The following is a 21,090-nucleotide window of genomic DNA, read 5'->3' on the forward strand; positions in this document are numbered from 1 at the left end:
ACCCCACGTAGTCGGACAAAGGCTTGATGTTGTTGTTGTTGTTGGTACATATAGAAAATTTATGACTATAATCATGTAAAAAACTGTAAGGAAGAACAGTAAATGCAAAATCAATTGTCTCCACACATTAGCTGATTTGACATGGATAGCACTTAAAGAAAAAAACTATGTAAAATCAATCTCACATTTTCACATAAAATGATAGTATTCAAGACAAGATTTATTACATTAAACTGAATAAAATGTCTACTCAATCAAAGGAAAAAAAAACCAAATTTTTACATACCTGCCAGTCTTCATGTCATGGCTACAAAATTACATATTCTTTCTTCATCAATCAGGTATAGTAAACAGATCAAAGACAACTGAGATAAGGAATTATCTTGTGAATTATGTGGCAAACCCAGTTTTGGGACTTTCATATACTTGAGGTAAAACTGTGAAAGGAAATATTCTGTCTCATTTGAACTGTCTAGGGACAACCGAGTTGTAGTGTTCTCCAAGCCCATAAGCATGCTTGTGATAAGATAGCAAAATACTTGGATTGGAAACAATACTTTCACCTTCGGTCTTGTATTCCTTACCCATCTCAACATCAGGGAAAGACCCAGAGAATATTATTATGTGTTTCTTGAGGCAATGAGTTAAAGCTCCCAGCTCAAGCTGACCTCCCCATGCTGCAGTGGATTCGACCTCTTCACAATATTTATGAAAAATATCTAATGATAAATCATTTGAATCCATCTCAATCTTTCCATCAGCAAGAAAAAATGGCAGGAAATCCACTGCATGTTCTCTCATGTAAGCAGCGGCGATTTTACGCAGTTCTTGGTGACTATATAGTTGGTTCTTACTTGGGTAAAGTGATAATTGGTCTTCAACAGCTCGGTAGAGACAATGACCATCTGGCTTGATCTCATTGATGGTCAATCCAAGAGGCATGAGCTTTTCCTCCAACTTTTCATTTTCAATCGATCGATCGCTGATGATTTTACTTTGCTCCTCATGTATCCTCTGCTCTCTTTCGGCTTCTTGTTGAGCTCTCCTCTCCCGCCTTTTGGCTCCCTTGCTTGGTTTTGCGGATTCGATGGATTTTTTAACAGAAATACCGGCTATAGCCATCACAATATTATCTAGATTGTTTTCCCCAGTAACATCTTCATTCTTGTAGCCTAACGAAGCAAGCTCCTCAGAGTGCCTTGCTTTCAGTTGGGACATAAGCTGGGAGATATCTTCCTCCACTTTCTTCTTTTTGGCCTTCTGCTCAGCTTTGCTGCCTTTAGCAGCTGCTTTCTTCAGTGCAATTTCCTTGTTTTGAAGGTCAGCTACATCTTTCCTAGAAAAACAAACAAAACCATTTGAATCAACCTTATATCATGAAACCTTACTAGCACACTTCATCGATGGCCAATCATTGTTGCAACCGGTGACTATTCATAATCAGTGTTTGTTTTCCAAAACAATCAATAGATTAAGCAATACTTAATTTAGTGGGAAGGATTAGCTTCGGCAGATGTTTCTTGTGTTTTTATAGAAGACTTGTAGTAATCTGACCAAGATTTTGACCTTGAGGACAAGGCTAATTTTCAAGGGGGAGTAATAATATAAATCCGCTGTGGATGATCGACTATGTGACTAATAGAACAAAATTTGTAATAACCTTTTACTTCTTGTGGCAACTGTTATACATTGATGAGCTATGTTTGTGTTGACCCGTAAAAATAGAACAAAAAAAAAAAAATCAAATCCCTTACCTCACCTGCTCGCACGTCGTAGCCGTCCCGCGCACGTCGTCACACGTCGCAGACGTCTTTGCGACACTCCTCGCACGACCTCGAGTCGTTTCATCACACGACCCACCTCGAGTCGTTAAAGGCCAACGAAAAATAGGCCTTCGGCCTCCTCTACGCACCCGAGCTCACTCCCTTCCTCTCACTTTCCCTTCTCCCTGTGATCGGAAGCAACGACATTTTGATCGGAGCAAGCGACGGGAGCCCGCCGTGAAGCTAACGATCTCCCTTCCGTGCGGCTTCTCCGACATCTTCGTGGCCGGGCGACTTCGTTCCGACGACGACTTTCCCTGCCAGTCGATCGGAAGTTACCACGTTTTGATCGGAGACGACAACGAGAGCTCGCGGTTGAGAATCAGCTCGGAGGTTACGACATCTTGATTGGAAGCAAGGAACGGGAAGCTCGCCGGCTCTGAAAGTAACTTTCTCCCTTGCGTGCACTGCTTCGGCTCCCTCGTTGCTGGCCGGACCTCGCTCCTCCGACGTCATCCCTTCCTTGTGGATCGGAAGTTACATTAGTTTGATCGGAGGCAAGCACAGGAGCTCGCGGGCTGTGAAGGTAACTTTTTTCCTCTCACGCTCTTCTCAGCCAAATCCCGTAAATGCATTAAAAAATATATATTTTATGTTAATTTTAATTAATTGAAATTAATTTTAATTAATTAAGTTAATTATAATTTAATTATAATAAATTAAAAATAACTTCTAATTAATTATGATTAATTAAATTTAATCATAATTAATTATGTTATTTTTAATTAATTATTGTTAATTATAATTATTTAAATTTAATTATTATTAATTAAGATTAATAATAAAAAAAGAAGTTTTGCTTGTTTGCACGCTCCTCCTACCTCGGTTTCCGTGCCCTACACCGCCGACAGTCACAGACGACTCCGCCGTCGGTCCTCCCTGCCGGGCCCTAAGGTATACATTTCTAACTTAAATCCCGTCCTCGACGCGCTTGACGGGCCGGTGGACCCCCTATACGCGCTCTTGTAGCACGTTGGGAGGGAATTCGGTGCGACGAGGCGGGTAAGCCCTATACACGCTCTTGTAGCGTGGTGGGGACAGTCCTCGACCTCAACACCGACATCGCCGCCGACACCGCTACGCAAAGGTATGATGTTCCAAAATCCCATGCTCGACGTTTGCAGCGGACCGGGGAACCACATATACGCGCTCTTGTAGCACGGTAGGAGGGAGCCCGGTGCGAAGCATACGGCGAGGTGGGTAAGCCCTATACACGCTCTTGTAGCGTGGTGGGGAGAGCTACTGGTGTTCTGCTATACGGGTACTGCTGAAGGCCCCATACACGCTCTTGTAGCGTGGTGGGATGAAAATTGTACGGCCGCGGTGACTAAGGACACCTACCATACACGCTCTAGTAGCATGGTGGGAAGGCCCAGCTCCCTTATTTTCCCCCAAACGGGGGATATGCCGGGGTGCTGCCGAAATTTTCACTGAAATGTACAAAAGACTTGAACAATTTGAAGACCTTCTTGAGCAACAATGTAGAAGACCTGTACTCGAACAATAATACATATAAATTGAACTAAATGAGCAGAGGACTCGTACGAAGAACAGAGGACTTGTGGACCTAAATCTGAACAAAATTCTAAATGATTTTTAAAGGTCAAAATCAAATCAAATCAAATCAAAATTGAACTCAAATTCAAATCATTTGAACAAGAAAATGAACTTGCAAAAAACTTCAGAGGACCCTGGACAATCAATTTGAACATGTACTTCGAGTTCATGTTTGAACTCGGGCTATACGACATCAAGTGGGGACTTGTAAAGTTGATGTCAAGTTTGAATGAAACTAGACTTGGATCCAAACACATACAAGGACAAGATTCGGATTACACACGAGGAAATTTAAATTAAAAGGCCTCAATGCATGCAAGTAAAGAACGTAGTAGACTCTTACAACAGTTTCTACGAGATCGGGTGCATCGTACCTGCAAGAACGAAATGCATGGGCATTCTTCTCGTATGCACCATTCAAATCTCCAACATAAATACCACTGCCTGTTGATTGAGATGGCAATACTGGAGACCAACAATCAAAGATCTACCCCCCACAAGCAAGTGCAATCATCAACCACCCGAGATTGGTGAAAGGGTGGATATGATGCAGAAGCAATGGGTTTTCTACAAACATTTTTAGGAGGTCGTAGTGGATACAGCGGTCCCCTGCAAATGGATACTTGTGGATAACAACAATGTATTAAAAAAAACAACGAATCACTGTGGACACAAGTACAAATATCACCTACGACAGCGGTGACCAAAATCTCCAAGTATGTCGGGTACAAGGGCAACTCGATGTACGGAGAAGGATACCTCCTGGCAGAATGGGAGGAAAGTTCAAACAAATCAGAACTAAACTTCCTGGTGTTCCAAAGTTTCTTCCTTGTCCCATACTTAGGAAGAAAACAGTTATGATGTCTACAAATACCGAAAATAACGGTCCGCTGCACCTAAGATCCTGAAAGGAATTCTTTCCAGATTAGCAATCATTGACCCCAAAGTCCAGAAGAATTCCCCGATGAATGAGAAACGGGGAGTCAACACCAAGATGCACGCCGGATCTGCAACATTTATACAAGCAGACATAAGGCGTCTACAATCTACAACGCCACGCCACCGGATCCGTAACACTCGTACTAGCGGATAGAAGGCGTGTATAAGCTTTCAAATGAAATATTATATGCATTTAAATAGCAATTACATGCACAACTAAAATATTTCAAAATATTCCTGTACGTGCACTGTAATTTGTATACACATAGGTACACTAAAAAGGGGTAAAAGCAATTAAGAACCCGCATGGACCCCGGCGAGCGTGTTATTGGTGCACACGTAACGTCTAGGGATGCTGCGCGGGTTACTAAATTTGAACCCGATCCTCCTAAACAGGTAAAAGGGAGTAGACAGGGTATAATTACAAAATGCCCCCAAACACCTGCATGGGCCCCGGCGAGCGTATTATTGGTACACACGTGACGTCTAGGGATGCTGCGCGGGTCAATAAGTGAATTCTTGTTCGAACCCGATCCTTCTATACGGATAAATAGAAGTCGACAGGGTTCGAACCTTTAAACGAATACACGGTTGTGGCGACCGGTGTATTTGTTTCAATACATTCATATTAGGCCTTCAAGGCCTACAATCAAAAGAATTCACTAAACAAAAGGCATGAAGCCTACGAGAAACCCGATCCTCTATCGTTAAGTTGATAGGGTCGACAAGGTTCAATAAAATGGAAATGACCTCGAGGTCACCCCGATGATGGCCGTGTTGAACGATGATCTCAACCGGAGGGGTTCACAAAATATTTCAAAATGCCCTCAAATCAAACTTCTACAAAATTCAAATATTTTTCAAGTGACCTTAAGGTCACCCCGATGATGGCCGTGTTGAATATTTATATCAACCGGAGGGGTCCATTTAATCCAAAGCTCCACCCAAATACTCCAGAAATCCAAAATCCCAAAAATCCCAAAGATATTTAAAATTGAAATTATCCCTAAAACACTTAAAGCAAAATCCATCCACCCTCCGCAACAGTTTGCCGAGGTGGACAAATTAAAATTTACTTCAGCTCACAAAAGAGTTAAATGCCTAGTCGAAAATATTACTAGGATACATTCTCAAACAGTCTCCTGCCAGTAAGGACGTGGTACGTGTCTTCTGACCGGCGGTTTGCCGCCAAATGGCACTGCAGGATAAACGGTTACGACGACCCGGGGCCCTCTGAACCGAGTGGCTTTGCCGCCAAATGGCACCACGAAATACCGGTTATGGCCAGAGCCAATACGCTCCTTATTGGCATCAAATCCTTGAGATATGAATCAATAGGATATGATTGATAGGGCACAAAGCCCTCTATTAGCTAAGGTGGATTCAAATTTGTCCCCTTAGACAAACATTCAATCCCGGTCTACAAGGTCCCCTTGGACGAAGCAACCCATGGCTGTCGACATGGATCCTTCTGTCAGGTTGGGTCGACTACCTTCTCTGACTAAGTAGACCAGGGACCACGATGGCCCGGGACGACGGAACCATGGGATCTTGATCGGGTCCATCATCCATTCCCCCATCATCCGCTTTAAGTGCAAGATGGTGCAAATTTCTATTTTTAAATATCAATCTTCCAACCCAAATTCCAAATCCAAACCCATTGCTGCTACTATATGTCAGATAACACATATTCTTTATACGTATCTGATCGATGACTAGCCTTAATCAAAAGTTCTGTCTCGTTATCGAGAGGGGTAATTAACTATAGGGGCTTGCGCCTATAGGAAACCAGAACTCAGATCATAAAAGTCATTGCAAAATGAGGGCGAAATCTCTAGGTAGTGTCTTATCTACAAACCCATCTGCCTTCCAAAATTTACCTCGGAACTTAATTCGTTAAAACTCCCTCGCCGAAAAAAAAAAAGAAAAAGCGCGGCGGGGAGGCCGGGGCCGAATTTTCGGAGCCCACAGTTTGGTTAAGGTAGGTAATTGTTAGTTGAAGTAATTTTGAAGTCAATTAAGTTTATTGTAACTAATTTCAGTTGTCATTTGATATCTATACTCTTGTAACTGATTTTGAAAAATTATAAATGTTAAATTCAGAGGATTGGAGAGGGAAAAGACTTAATTTTATTGTACAAAACTATCCTTATTTATAGATCTATACAAAATATCTTAATAAAGAAACAAATAATTATAAAATCATGCATAATTGCTCTAATATAATCCTTCATAAATCAGCCATCTAAATATGGAAGGAGATCGGCATGATCAAGTCAGCCTCCCATGGATTCCTATACTAGCTGTGGGATCAAAATGCCAAAGGGACGGCTGGGATTTCACAGGTGAGTTTCCAATGGATTCCCATCCTAGTCGTGAGATCAAAATGCCAAAGGGACGGCTGGGATTTAACAGATGAGTTTCGAATGGATTCCCATCCTAGCCGTGGGATCAAAATGCCAAGGGACGGCTAGGATTTAATAATAAATAGAGCCTTTTAGCTGATAAAGCAGCCAGAGAATGTTCCCTGCATATTCATTTTTTTTTCTGTTTTCTGCATTTGGAAACTTAAGTTCAGAGATTGTGGGGACCACTAGTACTTGAAGAGCTGGAACTGCGATGGGGATCCATCATATTTCTCTATGCGCCATCCCCAATATAATGTTTATAAAAGCTTTCATTAGGAGGAGAAAGGAAGAAATAACATATGCATAGAGATTATAAAAAGTTAAAAACCTAAATGGCGTGAAAGAGGAGACTAGTGATAAGGCTAGCGGGATAGATATGGGGGATGAAGAAGCCTATGTAATGAAGTTTATTTTTTGTAATTTCAAACAAATCCATCCCCCAACCTAAGGTATGAATTGTGATCATAAAATGTCAGTATGGCCATACAAATAAAAAAAATTAAGACTTCTGAAATTGAGTGCATAAGAGGTGAGGCAAAGCAGCTAAAGAAATTTTTTTCCCAACAACAGGCTAACATTGTAAGAAAGGGCTAACCGAGAAATAAGAATTTTAGAAAAGCTAAAGAAAATATCCTAATTTGGATAAAATAACTTCAGTCAAGAGGTGTGCATATAGAAGAACTAATTAGACTATTAGAGAAGAAGAAAATATAGCAGATACCGTTCATTTGTTATGGGATCAAGGAGAATAAAAAGGGTTTCATAGGAAATTATTTGATATTGACAAATAAATCAAGTAATTGATTCGAAATTTCTCCACAACAATCATCATTGTGATAGGAAATAATTGAGTTCGCAAGTAACCCTAAGGGTAATACTTGAGTTCGCAAGCAAACCTATCACTAATTGGTGAAAGCATAGAGAAAAATGCAAACTTATGGGTGAAATCAGCCCCAAAACGATGGATTGCAATAAGGGAATCAAAGCCAAACAAACACAAAGCAAGATACAAGCAATCCTCAATTCGAGAGGAGGATCGTTCTCTCCCAATCTCTAGACAAGAAATCTAGAGCCCAAGACGCCAAGGAACTACAAGAGAAAACAAATTAAAGCATGCCCTAACCCTAGCCTCTCATGCTATTTAATCCTCACTACTCAAACATGCTTCCCAATACAAAATTCCTTAATTCAATTAATTCCTAATTCATGATTTCCTAATATAAAACTTCCTAATACATAATCCCATAATTCAAACAATTGTCTTATTTGCTTTTTCCGCCCCTCTCTCTCTCCTCTTGCCTCCCCAGAGGGCCCCACTTGAATCCAAAGGAGGTGGATTAGCCTGCCTCCTGTAGACATGGGCCGGCCCCACCTAGGTCGGCTGGGTCAGTTCCTGTGGAATCGTATCACAATGCAGGTTATTAGAGCTTGCGATGCAAGATGTTGAGACTTGCCGAGGGTTAAGTATCTACTTTACTATAATTTTATAGTTTGATTGGGGGTATTTAAAACTATTTGCACTTTAAAAAGGAACGACACTGTTGACCACTATATTGAATCATAGAGAGCCACTTCAAGTCTTGAAACTTTTGTTTTCAGCAACTTGGAAAGCAAAACAGCTAATGATGTCATGAGAATAACTTGTGCCAAACAAAGAATTCACCATAGTGCAATATTTTTCTTACCAGACAATAGATATACAATCACTCCAAACGATACTTAGTCATCAAATTAACTCTCATTCATAGCCACTTTGCAAGAAAAAGGTCAAAATTGCATGCATCACCCCTCCTCAGACACTTGTTAAAATCCTAGCCATCCCTTGACACTTGATCTCATAGCCAGGAAGGGAATTCATGAGAGGTTCACCTAGATCGTGCCGATCTCTGTTAAATCTTAGTCATCCCTTGACGCTTGATCCCACAGCAGGATGCTCACCTGGATCATGTCGATCTCCTCCCATATTTGGGTGGCTTATTTAGAAAGGATTATATTAAGGCAATTATGTAAGATTATGTAGTTATTTTTTTCTTTATCAAGACAGCTCGTATAGATCTATAAATAGAGATAATTTTGTGTAATAAAATTAAGCCTTCCCCTCTCTAATTATCTGAAATTTAACATGGTATCAATGCCTTCATTGCCTTGGCAATAATTTTGAGTTTTTTTTACTACCGGACTTTCTGAAAGGAAGGCCCAGCCTTCCCTTCAGAAAGGAAAGGGAACGGGTTCCCAACTTGTTCATTCTTGCATACGTTCAATTGAGACGAGGGAGAGTGCTTTATCTTGCATAGGGGTGTCAATATTTGACGCAACCCAAAAACACGACCCGAACCCGACACGCCCAGAACGGGTCTAGTTCAGGTCTTGATTTTTTACCCTTTTTGAATTTCGGGTCAGTTCGAGTTAACCCGGAAACTTGAAAATGACTCGGTTTTAACCTGGAATCCCATCACGTATCTTCATAGCGAGCGAACATCCGTCATATCTTGATTTCTTCCAATCAAAATGTTGTAAGTTTTGATCTGATCAGAAGTGAACATCAGCAAAGGAGCGAAGTTGAGCAGCAATAAAGGAGCCAGCGACTCCTTCACAGTGAACTTCCATTGTTGCTTTCGATCAAAATGTTGTAACTTCCGATCCGTCCAGAAGTTAACGTCGATCAAGGAGCGAAGTCGAACAGGAACGAAGGAGTCAGGCCAGCCAGCAGGCGGCGAGGCGGTGACTCCTTCACAACGAGCGAACTCCTGTCATTCAATCATTGCATCCGATCAAAATGTTCTAACTTCAGATCCGACCAAAAGTGAACATCGTCCCCAAGTAAGGTTTAAAATTGCGTAATTAAGCCTCGAGGCGGTTTTCATCCGTGAGGCGAGGCGTAAGCCTCGAGGCGGTGTGAGGTGTAAGCCTCACGGACGCATAATTGCGTAAATAAGAATTTAAAAATCCAAAAACACACAAAAAAATCAAAAAATAAAAAACCCTAGATTTTCTTTCACTTGAAAAATCTAGCCCTAAACTAAAAAAAATACCTAAAATCGATTGTGGAGTACTCCTAGAGGGCGGCCGGACACTTCAAGTTCGCCGGAGAGAGGCGGCTGGAAGGGAAGCCGACTGTGTGGGAACCCCTCTGTTTCGCGAACACAGGCTGCAGGAAGGAAAATTTCGGGATAACCTGGAAGCCGTGCGGGATTAAGGGGAGAAAAGGCTTCATTTTAAGTGGGTGGGGCCGGTTCTATGAGGCGTACGCCTCACCCAGAATTGCGCAATTGCGTCTCTGAGGTGCGCCTCAGACCAGGTGAGGCGTACGCCTCTGCCAGGAGAGGAATTGCGTAAGCCTCGAGGCATTTTTGGGTCAAATTGCGCAGAGGCGCGCCTTTATTGCGCAATTTTAAACAGAGTCCCCAAGGAGCGAAGTCGAACAGGAACGAAAGAGTTGGGCTAGCCGGAGACTTCTTCATTGCGAGCGAACTCCCGTCGTTGCAATCAAAATGTTGTAACTTACGATCCACGGATCCAGTGAATGAACTCCCGTCACAGCGACCAGCGAGCGAAGTTGAACAAGTCAATTTTCAAGTCAAGTTCAGGTTGACCCGAACCCAAAGCGGGTCGGTTTGAAAAACCGACCCGTTTGCAAAAATGGGTCGGGTTCAGATTGACCTGAATAGTGTCAGGTCAATTCCGAGTTCGACACGAACTGGACCCATGACCCAAAATTGACACCCCTAATCTTGCGGTCTCTATGTTTGATCGAGAGAGGCGCACATCTCGTGCATCTCATCTGGAGGAGTCGAGTGAGAACCCTGCGGTCGTTGCATTCAATTGAGAGAGAAGAATGTCTCGTGCTCTCGCGTGCGACCGAACAGGATGAGAGAGGCGTGCAACCAGAAAATTCTGCGTTTGTGTCTAGGGCGACGAAACCAAGCGGGATCGTGCACCCCTGAAGCTTGTAACACGTGGTAGCCTCCTCTTGCGTGTGCAGGGGCAGAATCAAGAGGAGCTAAGCAAGTGCTTGCATCTGGACAAGAGATCGTGCGACTGCACGGGACGAGAAACCGTGTGTCTAGACTGAGCGGGTGCGTGTGTTTAGACAACTTTTGTCTCATTCCTATGGCCCCCAAAATTTCTCACATCCTATGCATCTACGTCAAATCCTGCCGGATTGCACTCCGCCGCATGTTATCACCACTAGCATTCATTGCTAGAATTCTGACGAATACATGATCCCACCACTGGCATTCATTGCCAAAATTCTGAGGAATACAAGTTCTCACCACTAGCCTTCATTGCTGGAATTATGAGGAATACAGATTCCCACCACCGACCTTTCTGAGGAATATTGGTCCTTCCACCTGTCTTCATTGCCATAATTTTGAGGAATACAGGTTCTCGTTACCGGCCTTCATTATTGGAATTCTAAGAAATACTGGTTCTTCTACCGGCCTTCATTGCCGGAATTATAAGAAATATAGGTTCACACCACAGACCTTCATTATTGGAATTTTGAGGACCTTCGTGCATCCAAGACCGAGGAGAGATCGAGCTGGAGGACTTCTCTTGCATGCGACGTCTAGAGTCGAACGAGCATAAGCGAGCGTAGGACCTCCAGTGTGTTTATGGAAAGAGCCGAGAGTTCTCTTTCATGAGGGGGAAAGGACAAGCAAGAGTGCAAGACCTACGCTCCCTCCTAGGATCAAATCAAAAGAATCAGAGGCCTTGCGTGCACCTGCACTAGTTGATCAAACATGAGTTTGTTCAGGTAGAGTCGGATGACCTGGGAAGGAGAAGATTTGTGTTCTGAGTGCTGAGTCGCTTGAGACGTGTGTTTCTACTCCTGTACTTGAAGCTTGCCACAACTTTAAAAAAAAAAAAAATTCCTTATTTTATTATCATGCCTTCATTGTCGGCCTTCCCTTGAGAACCAAGAGGGTGACGGACCCGAAGGATAATTAATCCACTTTCCCTCTTGTCCCACCACCAGCCTTTATTGCCATTTTTGGTATCTTGAGGGCTACTGTTCAACGCAGCCTTCATTGTTGCCCCGCACCTTACAAGCTTGATTGATGTAACCTTCATCACTATCATTTGTCATTGCCGCAATGTCTGAAGCTAATTTCTCCCAAAGTTTTGAACAAATGGAGGACTTGATGGTACACCAAGGGACTTGATAACTTTATTTTTCTGGGACTAATTGCGGCTGGGAATGACAAATATGTAATCCTTAGCTTGAGGGAGAGTGTTAAAATCCTCGTCATCCCTTGACACTTATCTCATAACTAGGATGGGAATCTATTGGAGGCTCACTTGGATCATGCCGCTCTCTATTAAATCTCAGTTGTTCCTCAACACTTGATGCCACGGCCATGATAAGAATTTGTGGGAGGCTCACCTGGATCACGCCAATTTTCTCCCATATTTGGGTGACTGATTTAGAAAGGAATCTATAGTTATTTATTTCTTTATTAAGACATCTTTTATAGATCTATAAATAGGAATAATTTTGTATAATAAAATTAAGTCTTCCCTCTAATTCTCTGAATTTAACAGCGCCAAATGAAGCTCTAAAACATTATAGCACTCATAAAGTGAAAAGGAAGTTAACCCAAATAGCTACAATAAGGCAGTTAACAGATGATAATGTACCTTTGAAACATGCTTTTGCAAGAAATCTTGGGTGACATAATAAACTTTTTATTTCTGTCACAATGAGGTTATTAATTACGTAAGTGTTCTCTGATAACTTACCTCAAGGGATGTAGTTAGTTAGGGAATAATGGAAATTGGCATTAATGTATTCAAAATGGAAAAGCTTTGGAACTGAATATTGCAGTGAAGGAGCTGTCAAAGCTTCTGGCTCCGGAACCAACCAAGAGGTAATGATGAAGCTGTGTAGAAGCAATTCTAATTTAGGCTTTGTTTGGGACGGCTTTCTTCTTGCTTTCTTAAACAATTTTTCAGTAAAAAAATTCTTGAATTTGAAATTTTTGCACTAAAAAGCTGTTCTAAAAAGCAGTATGAAAGCTGTCTCAAACGAAGCCTTAGTTTCCAAGAAGGTCTACTAGGTGAGGATGTAGGGTAAGGGTAAGGGTGGGTGGTAAACAACACTAAAAAAAGAATTATTTGATATGCCTGAATCAAAATGATGACCCTCTCAAGCAATTAAAAATAGCTCGCTAAGGTCATGCCACACATGAAACTATGATAGGCTATAGCTCAACACATCTCGACTGTAAGGCAGCCTACAAAAGTAGCAATAGACTGCTGTTAAGCTATATATAGTAAGAATAAAGTTGGTAAAACATGTTTCAGTGGATTGTTTTTAAAAGATACTGCGAAAAAAATTTGATTATGATTTTCCTTGAACTATATTTGCAACACCATTCCACATGAAAATCACAATTTTATAAGCATACTTCTCATGTACCTCGTTCAACCAAAAAGCATACCAAACTGGAACTTCAGAATTGTTTGAAGGAGTGGTTGTACAGCCAAAGGCAAGTTATACAACAAAGCCCCTTCTTTAGGCTGAACCCCGCTCTTTCAAGCTCTCCCTCAATGAAGGATAAAGTTGACAGCCTTGTCAATATCATAGATTGCCAGTAGACAAAAGTTATCATAAAGACCACACCACTATCTCTTTTCTCACAAATTCCCACATCCACACAACAAGAGAAACCTTTATATCTGATTAATGCCACTGCACACCTTTTAGTTGCTTAATATGGATGAAGTAGCATAGCGTCCGAGCAACTAGAAGAGAAATTTACACAGCCGACCCTCTTGGATGCTCCATATTTGTGGAATGAAATCCTCCACTCTGATTGTTTCAAATCAAACACTTCACTCTTGAACCCAAGCAAACTCAATGAGCCAATCCCCTGTCATTTTCTTGCACAACTATATCTCCAACGCTTACTATTTATCGACCACTTGTAGATGGTTCAAAGCACCAGATGCCACAATTGTTTAGATATTGAAGCTTTCTTTAAGAACAAAATGAAGTGGCTTTGTTTAAGAAAATAATGAAGTGGCTGGCGTCGGAGCTCACATTGAAGTGACTGGAAAGAAGAAGATTTCCTAGGGAAAGTGCTTTACTAGCCCAATAGTCTCTTATGAAAGTGTCAAAAATGTGTCTCTCCACCCTTTATTTATATGGATCCGAGGACTACAGAAAAATCTACATCAAAACAAAAATACAACAAATGACCCATAGTACGAACTATTCTTCACAAAGTCTTGTTCTGGCTGGCGTAGTGAATAGAAGTGTCTTTTACTTCAACTCCTCTATTTTAAGGCGAGTCCCCTTATGCCGTGTACCCACATGCGACTGGACATTGGCGATTTCGCTGATGAGGGCAAAGCTGGGAAGACTATTGCTAATGAGTCCTCTGAAGTCATTAGCAACTTCTTTGGTGGAATCCTCGGATTGCTTCGATGTGAGAAGCAAGTTAATTCATGTTGCAGGTAGTGGACTCCCTAGTCGATTAAGTTTGATGTGAGACTGTAGCTTGGATTAGCGATCATCCTTGCTCGCAAAGAGAGAAATAAATAAAAGGAGATGTAGTATATGAAACAAGGTACAGAGCTTTATTTCAAATTTATTTGGATTTATTTTTTTAAATATTTTAGTTTGAAATTAAAATAAAATATTATTTTGGATAAAATTTAATTTGAATTTAAATAATGGAGGATTTGAATAGGCATTTATTTGAATTTGAACATTTGATCTTTATTTTAGATGCTTACTTATGTAACATGCTTCTATAAATAGAAGATTCATAACTTCTAATTGATCATTATTGAGAAGTAAAAGATATTTTCTAATCTCCCATTTTCAAAGAAAATGGCGTCCTCTCTCTCCCCTACGCCTTTACATCTATCTCTCCTAATATCAAATATATTCCTTCTTGCTACTTGGAATATAATTTATATATGGAATGAGATGATTTGACAAAATATTATTCGAATTTTCTAGATGATTACTTTAAGAAATTATTCAATTATAATTCAATATCTCGACCATCAATGATTCAAACATCTAATCAATCTGAAATAACATATAGATATTACTATTGTGATAATTCAAGTTTTGTAGATTAACTTAAAGATGATTGAGAGCAATCATCCATAATAGAACCTCTATGTAAACTTAAGGTAGTGCTTGATATTATTTTTGAGCCTAAATTGGAGATCATATAGAGCTAATGATTTTGAATGTGAAGATGAGTTTAAACCAAAGATTGAACTAGATATTTGCAAAATATTGTAATTATGTCCAAATTTGAGGAGCCTCCCAAACACTATAATTGAGGAAACAATTTCCTATATTGATTCCAGAGCCTCCATAGGTTGAATTTGTCTATTCCCAATTGCTACCATGAAATCATCATACAAAATGCTTGATTTGAGTTTATGCCACCATTTTTTGTCATTGTGATATGACTAAGAGATCTTTTGTAAGCTTGTCATGCTTCAATCCAAAATCTCTAAATTTTATTTTCTTATGTTCATTATTTCCACAGTGCACATTCAAAGGATATCATAAAAATGTTCCAACACCACCATGGCCTTTAAACTTCTCCACAAAGGCTTTAATGCAACGCATCAGGAGAAGAGTTTCTGGGCCCAAGAAATTAGATGTGTCATATATTTTAAGTTTATTAGGGTGTTATTTATTTTATTTATAAAATAGAATAAATTATCTTTTTTAATGATAGTTCAAATTTGAATTATTTAAAATGTTATATTAAAAGCAAGACATTCACATGATCTCCTTTTTCGAACTGTATCTAGTTTTCTTCTCTCTCCTCCGAGTATCATCCACCAAATTCCCAACTTGTTCCTTACTCACTATCCTCGTCTATATTAGGTCTCACATTTTTAAACTTCAATGTTATGTAAAATAAATAAATGCTAATGATGTCAAGCTAAATGTAAACATCATTAATTGGCTGGCTAGAATTATTAGATCAGTTGCTCTAGGGACTGGTATTCCACAGATTTATAATCTATCCAAATTTTAAAATGTTCATCAAAGTATAAGAGACAAAAAACAAGGGATTCATACTAACGGAAACAAAAATTTTAAGGGAATCCTTATAGAAAGATAGTTGTGTTGGAGGTTTAAGTAACATGCATAAGCAATAAGATATTGTTAAATCCTAACCCCTCAATCCTGGATTAATCTCGCGGCTGTAAATAGCAATCCATGGGAAGCTCCCTCACGTTATGAGCCTTCCTTAGTTAGACAGCAAAATAAGGAAGGATTGTATTACTCTTTATTGTGTAGTTATCTGTTTCTTTATTTAAGCATCTTGTATAGACTATAAATAGGGATCATATTAAATAAAGTTTTAAACTTTTCCCTCTCAAATCTTCTGAATTCAACATGGTATCAGAGCCACGAACAAAATAGAGAGGAAGCCATCGGAAGACGAAGTCGAAGCCTAGTGGAAGACGAAGTCGAAGCCTCGATCTTGCCTCTAAACGCAAGAAGGGGCCGCTCGACTCTCGATCACCCTGCCGTATATCTCAGACGAGCCCAGGAAGGAGCCGCTCGGAGGAAGACATTCGCTTGGACGTCGGAAGGCAGGAAGAAGCCGCTCGAAGAGGTTCGCTTGGGCGCTCGGAAGAAGCCAGGAGAAGATGTCGGAAGCTCCTTCCGATTCCGCTCGGACGCTCTGAAGAAGCCAGGAGAAGATGTCGATTTCCCTATTCTGCTCGGACGCTCGGAAGAAGCCAGGAGAAGATGTTTGCCCGGACACTCGCTCGGACGATTCGATCGGAAGCTCCTTCCAATTTCCCTATTCCACTCGGATCCGCAGAGACGACCTTCTTGGTTATCTGGGACGGGCCGACAGCAGCAAGAAATCTTAAATCAGATTTGAGACCTGATTAAGACACAATATCAACCTTTATTGCTGATGTAACCAAATCAGCCCTTATTACTAATATAATCAAATCAGCCTTTATTATTGTTATAACACCACAATGTCTGAAGAAAATTCAACCCAGAGCTTTGATCAAATAGACACTAGAGGCAAACACTTATTACTTATATGCAAGCAATTGACAAAATACTGCACTACCTTAAGGGTAACCTAGGGAAACAAATTCTCTTTAGAAGAGACCACAGAATAACACTAGAGGCAAACACTGATGTTGATTATGCAAGATCACCAGTAGACATAAGATCTACTTCTAGGTATTGCACATTCCTTGGAGGAAGCCTAGTTAGATGGAGAAGCAAGAAATAGAATGTGGTGGCAAGAACTAGTGCATAAGCAGAATATAGGGCTATATCCTTAAGAATATATGAGGTACTATAAATCAAGATGAATCTAGAAGATCTAAGGATCAAGTGGGACGAACCCATAATGTTGCACTGTGATAACAAATCAACAATCAACATAGCTCGTAATCCAGTCCAACATGACAGGACCAAGCACATAGGTTGCACTGTGACAACAAATCAACAATCAACATAGCTCACAATCCAGTCCAACATGACAGGACCAAGCACATAGGTTGCTTTGTGATAACAAATCAACAATCAACAATCAACATAGCTCACAATCCAGTCCAACATGACAGGACCAAGCATATAGAAGCGGACAGACATGTTATTAAGGAAAAATTAGACAGTGGTCTAGCATGTATCAAACATGTACCATCAAAAGATCAACTTACAGATATACTTACCAAAGGATTGGACAGCTCTGTCTTTCTCAGAATGATTGCCAAGCTGGAAATAACAGATCTATATTCTCAGCTTGAGGGGGAGTGTTAAGTCCCAGCCACTCAATTCCAGATTAATCCCACGGCTACAAATAGCAATCCGTGGGAAGCTCCCTCACATTATGAGCCTTCCTTAGTTAGACACCATAATTAGGAAGGATTGTATTACTCATTGTGTAGTTTTTGTTTCTTATTAAAGCATCTTTTATAGACTATAAATAGGGATCATGTTGAATAAATTTTAAGCTTTTTCCTCTACAATCTTTTGAATTCGACAAATATCAATGTAACATAGAAGATAGCTAAAAAGGAAACTAAGGAAGAAATTTATGGATATCTTATATCATAAACATGCCCTGATTCTGATTTGCCAACACACATTTGTCATACTAATCTATGTAACGATGGTAGAAAGAAACATTTTCCCCATTTTTTTACAAACAATGCGAGTTTTAACTAAATGATGTTCCAGAACTGCTTGAGTGAACTAACAAAGGGTAATTGTTGCTTTATATTGCATCAATGTTTCAACCAATATAGATACGATTTTGTACCATAAATATATTAATCAAGTGATACCATTAAGAAAGTCTTTGGAGTTAGATATTCGCATACTAATAGTTTCAACATAATGGTAAGCTAAATAGATAATCGTGACCAAATCTGCTTAGCAACACAATGCAAAATATGATGAAAAAATAAATTACAAACTTGGCAGTTCACCAAACTCTTCAACGAGGATAGGTTACAACATCAACAACATCAAACTTTATCCCACTACATGGGGTTGGCTACATGAATCTTTTTTCTCTATTTTGTCCTGTTAAGAGTTAAATTCTCATTTAAATCTAATAAAAAATTATCATTTCTAATATTTTCTAACCAAGTTAGCCGTGATAGGTTCTTAAAATAAAATTCATAAAAGACAACAATCAAGCTTGAAACTCAGAAACTGCTGGACATTGGACCGACAACCAAGATAACTAACCTTTCTTATTCAGGTTATTCGTGGTTCATTTATAGGATCTCACAATTAAACATTTCCCGAGTTTTTTACACATTGCTAATTCAGCCACATATTAGAATAATATTAAAATTATAGTTGTTTTGAACCTCTCCTTTCTGATCTAGTGTTGCAGTAAAAAGTTGCACTTATTTCGCATTATTGCTATTCCATTAAGCCTATGGTGTAGGATAAATTAAGATGTAGAGTTTCATGATACAGATTTAAAATAAGATGCACAAAATCAAATTTGCAGTTCATATAACATAATTATATAAAAATATTCAACAGTTCAGGTGAAAGTTAGAAAATACATAAAATTCACGTAAAAAATAATTTAATTATCATCAAATGGAAATTCCACAAAAAAATTAAGATATGAAAATCAAATGACAATTTGAAATTGAGTGTAACAGGAAATTCAAATTGTATAAGTTTTGACCAAATCCAATCACTCAAACAGGCCATTAATTAAATTAAAGTACAACTCGAGATCACCGAAGTAATGATCTAAGCCATATATTGCTACAAGGAGATGACTTCCATTAGAATTTGATTGTCACCACTTGTACCATGTTAGAAAAAATTTACATCCAACCAACAATCAAGCACATAGAGAAAACAAAATAGTCTATATATATATATATATATATATATATAATGTCCATTGCATGACTCAAGAACCCTCCTATTTTTATCATAGAAAAAATAAAATCAATAGACAAGCATGGTCGCTTCCTCCCACCGATAAAATAGCTGAATTCTATAATAGCAAGTTAGCAGAAAAAAAGTCTCCAAACAAGAAATCCACAAGTTACAATTGAATCAACAAACATAAACCAAATGGCAACCCATCTGAAAGTCCAACAACAACAAATGTTAGAAAACTTCAACATCTACTACAATTTTAGAATTGAATTCTAACTATTATTCAAGCATAAGTGCATTCATGGACATGATCTAATGTAGCTGCTAATTCACATTCAATGACATCAAGTTTTCATGCTTAATCAAACACCACTTAATAATTTCATTATATCCACATGAATCCTAAGCTTAATTAAAAATACGAGCAGATTCGCCCAATACTCCTGAAATTCAAGCCAAATATAATGAAGAACTGAAGTCCTAAATACATAGTTGCTAAGAACCAATTAGTTTACTAGTCTCGAGGATGCCCAAGTAATTAAATTTCCAAAAGCTCCATTTAATGATCAAAATCCTTACGTAACACTCATCTCAAATTCTCTATTAAGCTAAAGCACAAAAGGAAAAAAAAAAAAAAACATATTTGATTTCACTTCACCCACAACGCTTTCCTAGTCTGTAAGAGGCTCTTTCCTTTTTCATCCACTACGCTTTTCTAGACATACATAACAGCCAGAACTACCGTACAATTGAAAGGCTAACTAAGAACAATACTCACTCAGTCAAATTTAGCAGATTGAAGCAAAAAAGCATAAGAGATTAAGAGAACAAGCTTTTAGTAAAAGGATTACACTGCACCCAAAAATATTAAAGAAAAAGTTCTTACCTTTGTCTTGCGCGAACCTCTTCAAGAGAGTCTTTCTTTCTTTCCATAGAATTGGTACCAAACACTTCACCCGAATCACCCCACTCCTCTCCTTTCGGAGCCTCCATGTTAGAGGATACGACGAACAGTGGAGCAGAGAGCGGAAGAAAGCACAGAAGAAGATGAGCGAGCAGCCCTAACTCCGAAGATCCCATTATATTGGCTCGGGCTCTGACCCATTGGGCCAAGTATTTTAATTCGCACGTTGTATTCAGCCCGACCCAACGAAGCGGTCCACGGACAAACTTTAAGAAGCACATTTATTTACCCTTTTTTTTTTAATGAAAGCAAAAGATTGTAAATTTGTTGATATGTTTACATTTAAGTGGTTTATTGTAAATGGAGATGGTATTATTTTTATAAATAGCCTAATCTTTTTTGTGAAATATATGTGATGCCCATTTTTTTAGATTTTTTTTAATGCTATGCTGATCAAAATGAATGAAAAAGAAAATTTATGTTTGCAATCATACTTTTTTGAATCCAAATTTTTATATATTATTTTATAAGCAATAAATTTTTCTATGTTTAAAAAAATTAAAGAAATTTTATGAAATAATTGTGCAATTACTTTTTTAAATGGCCCTTTTTTTATTCGATATTTTTTCTACTATCGAGTAAGTGATAAAAATATAAATCTAATGACAAATTAATACTAAAGAAACTACTTGTATCTTGAATTTTGAATTCACTAGATGACAACTAATTCTATGCACCCCATCTAAATGACCCATGTGTCAAAAATTATTAAATTTGTGTTCATAATGTGGCTTAAAAGGGGTTGTTTTAGTGTGGAATGAAGTTAGACTTATTATACATAATATAAACTAGGTATAGCCTCCCCAACTAGAGGTGTAAGTGAGCCAAGTTAACTCGAACTCGACTTTTTAATGAGTTCGTGAGTCGTACTTATTAAGTCATGAGCTCAAAATCAAGCTAAGATCACATATTTTACAATATACAAACTCAAGTTAGAGTTTGACCACACTAGGATCATAAGCTAGCTCAAGTAATTCATACATTAAATTTAGGGCTCATTGCATTACAACT

General features: G+C 39.1%; 1 protein-coding gene across 1 annotated transcript; it reads right to left on the minus strand.

The window, feature by feature from the left end:
- Positions 1-166: 166 nt before the first annotated feature.
- Positions 167-20,210, minus strand: LOC110105482 (deubiquitinase OTUD6B). Its single transcript, XM_020835013.2, has 2 exons — positions 20,002-20,210; positions 167-1,336 (listed from the first exon to the last, which is right to left on the minus strand). Exons 1-2 carry the CDS (start codon positions 20,193-20,195, stop codon positions 460-462), a joined length of 1,071 nt encoding a protein of 356 aa, XP_020690672.1. The 5' UTR covers positions 20,196-20,210; the 3' UTR covers positions 167-459.
- Positions 20,211-21,090: the final 880 nt, after the last annotated feature.

The sequence above is a fragment of the Dendrobium catenatum genome, unplaced genomic scaffold (assembly GCF_001605985.2).
Source record: "Dendrobium catenatum unplaced genomic scaffold, ASM160598v2 fragScaff_scaffold_621, whole genome shotgun sequence".
Taxonomy (NCBI): domain Eukaryota; kingdom Viridiplantae; phylum Streptophyta; class Magnoliopsida; order Asparagales; family Orchidaceae; genus Dendrobium; species Dendrobium catenatum.

Coding starts and splice junctions, on each gene's coding strand:
- LOC110105482 (XM_020835013.2), bottom strand. CDS start 20,195: ATGGGATCTTCGGAGTTAGGGCTGCTCGCTCATCTTCTTCTGTGCTTT. Junction 1,337..20,001: donor GAGGTTCGCGCAAGACAAAG/GTAAGAACTTTT, acceptor TTGTTTTTCTAG/GAAAGATGTAGCTGACCTTC.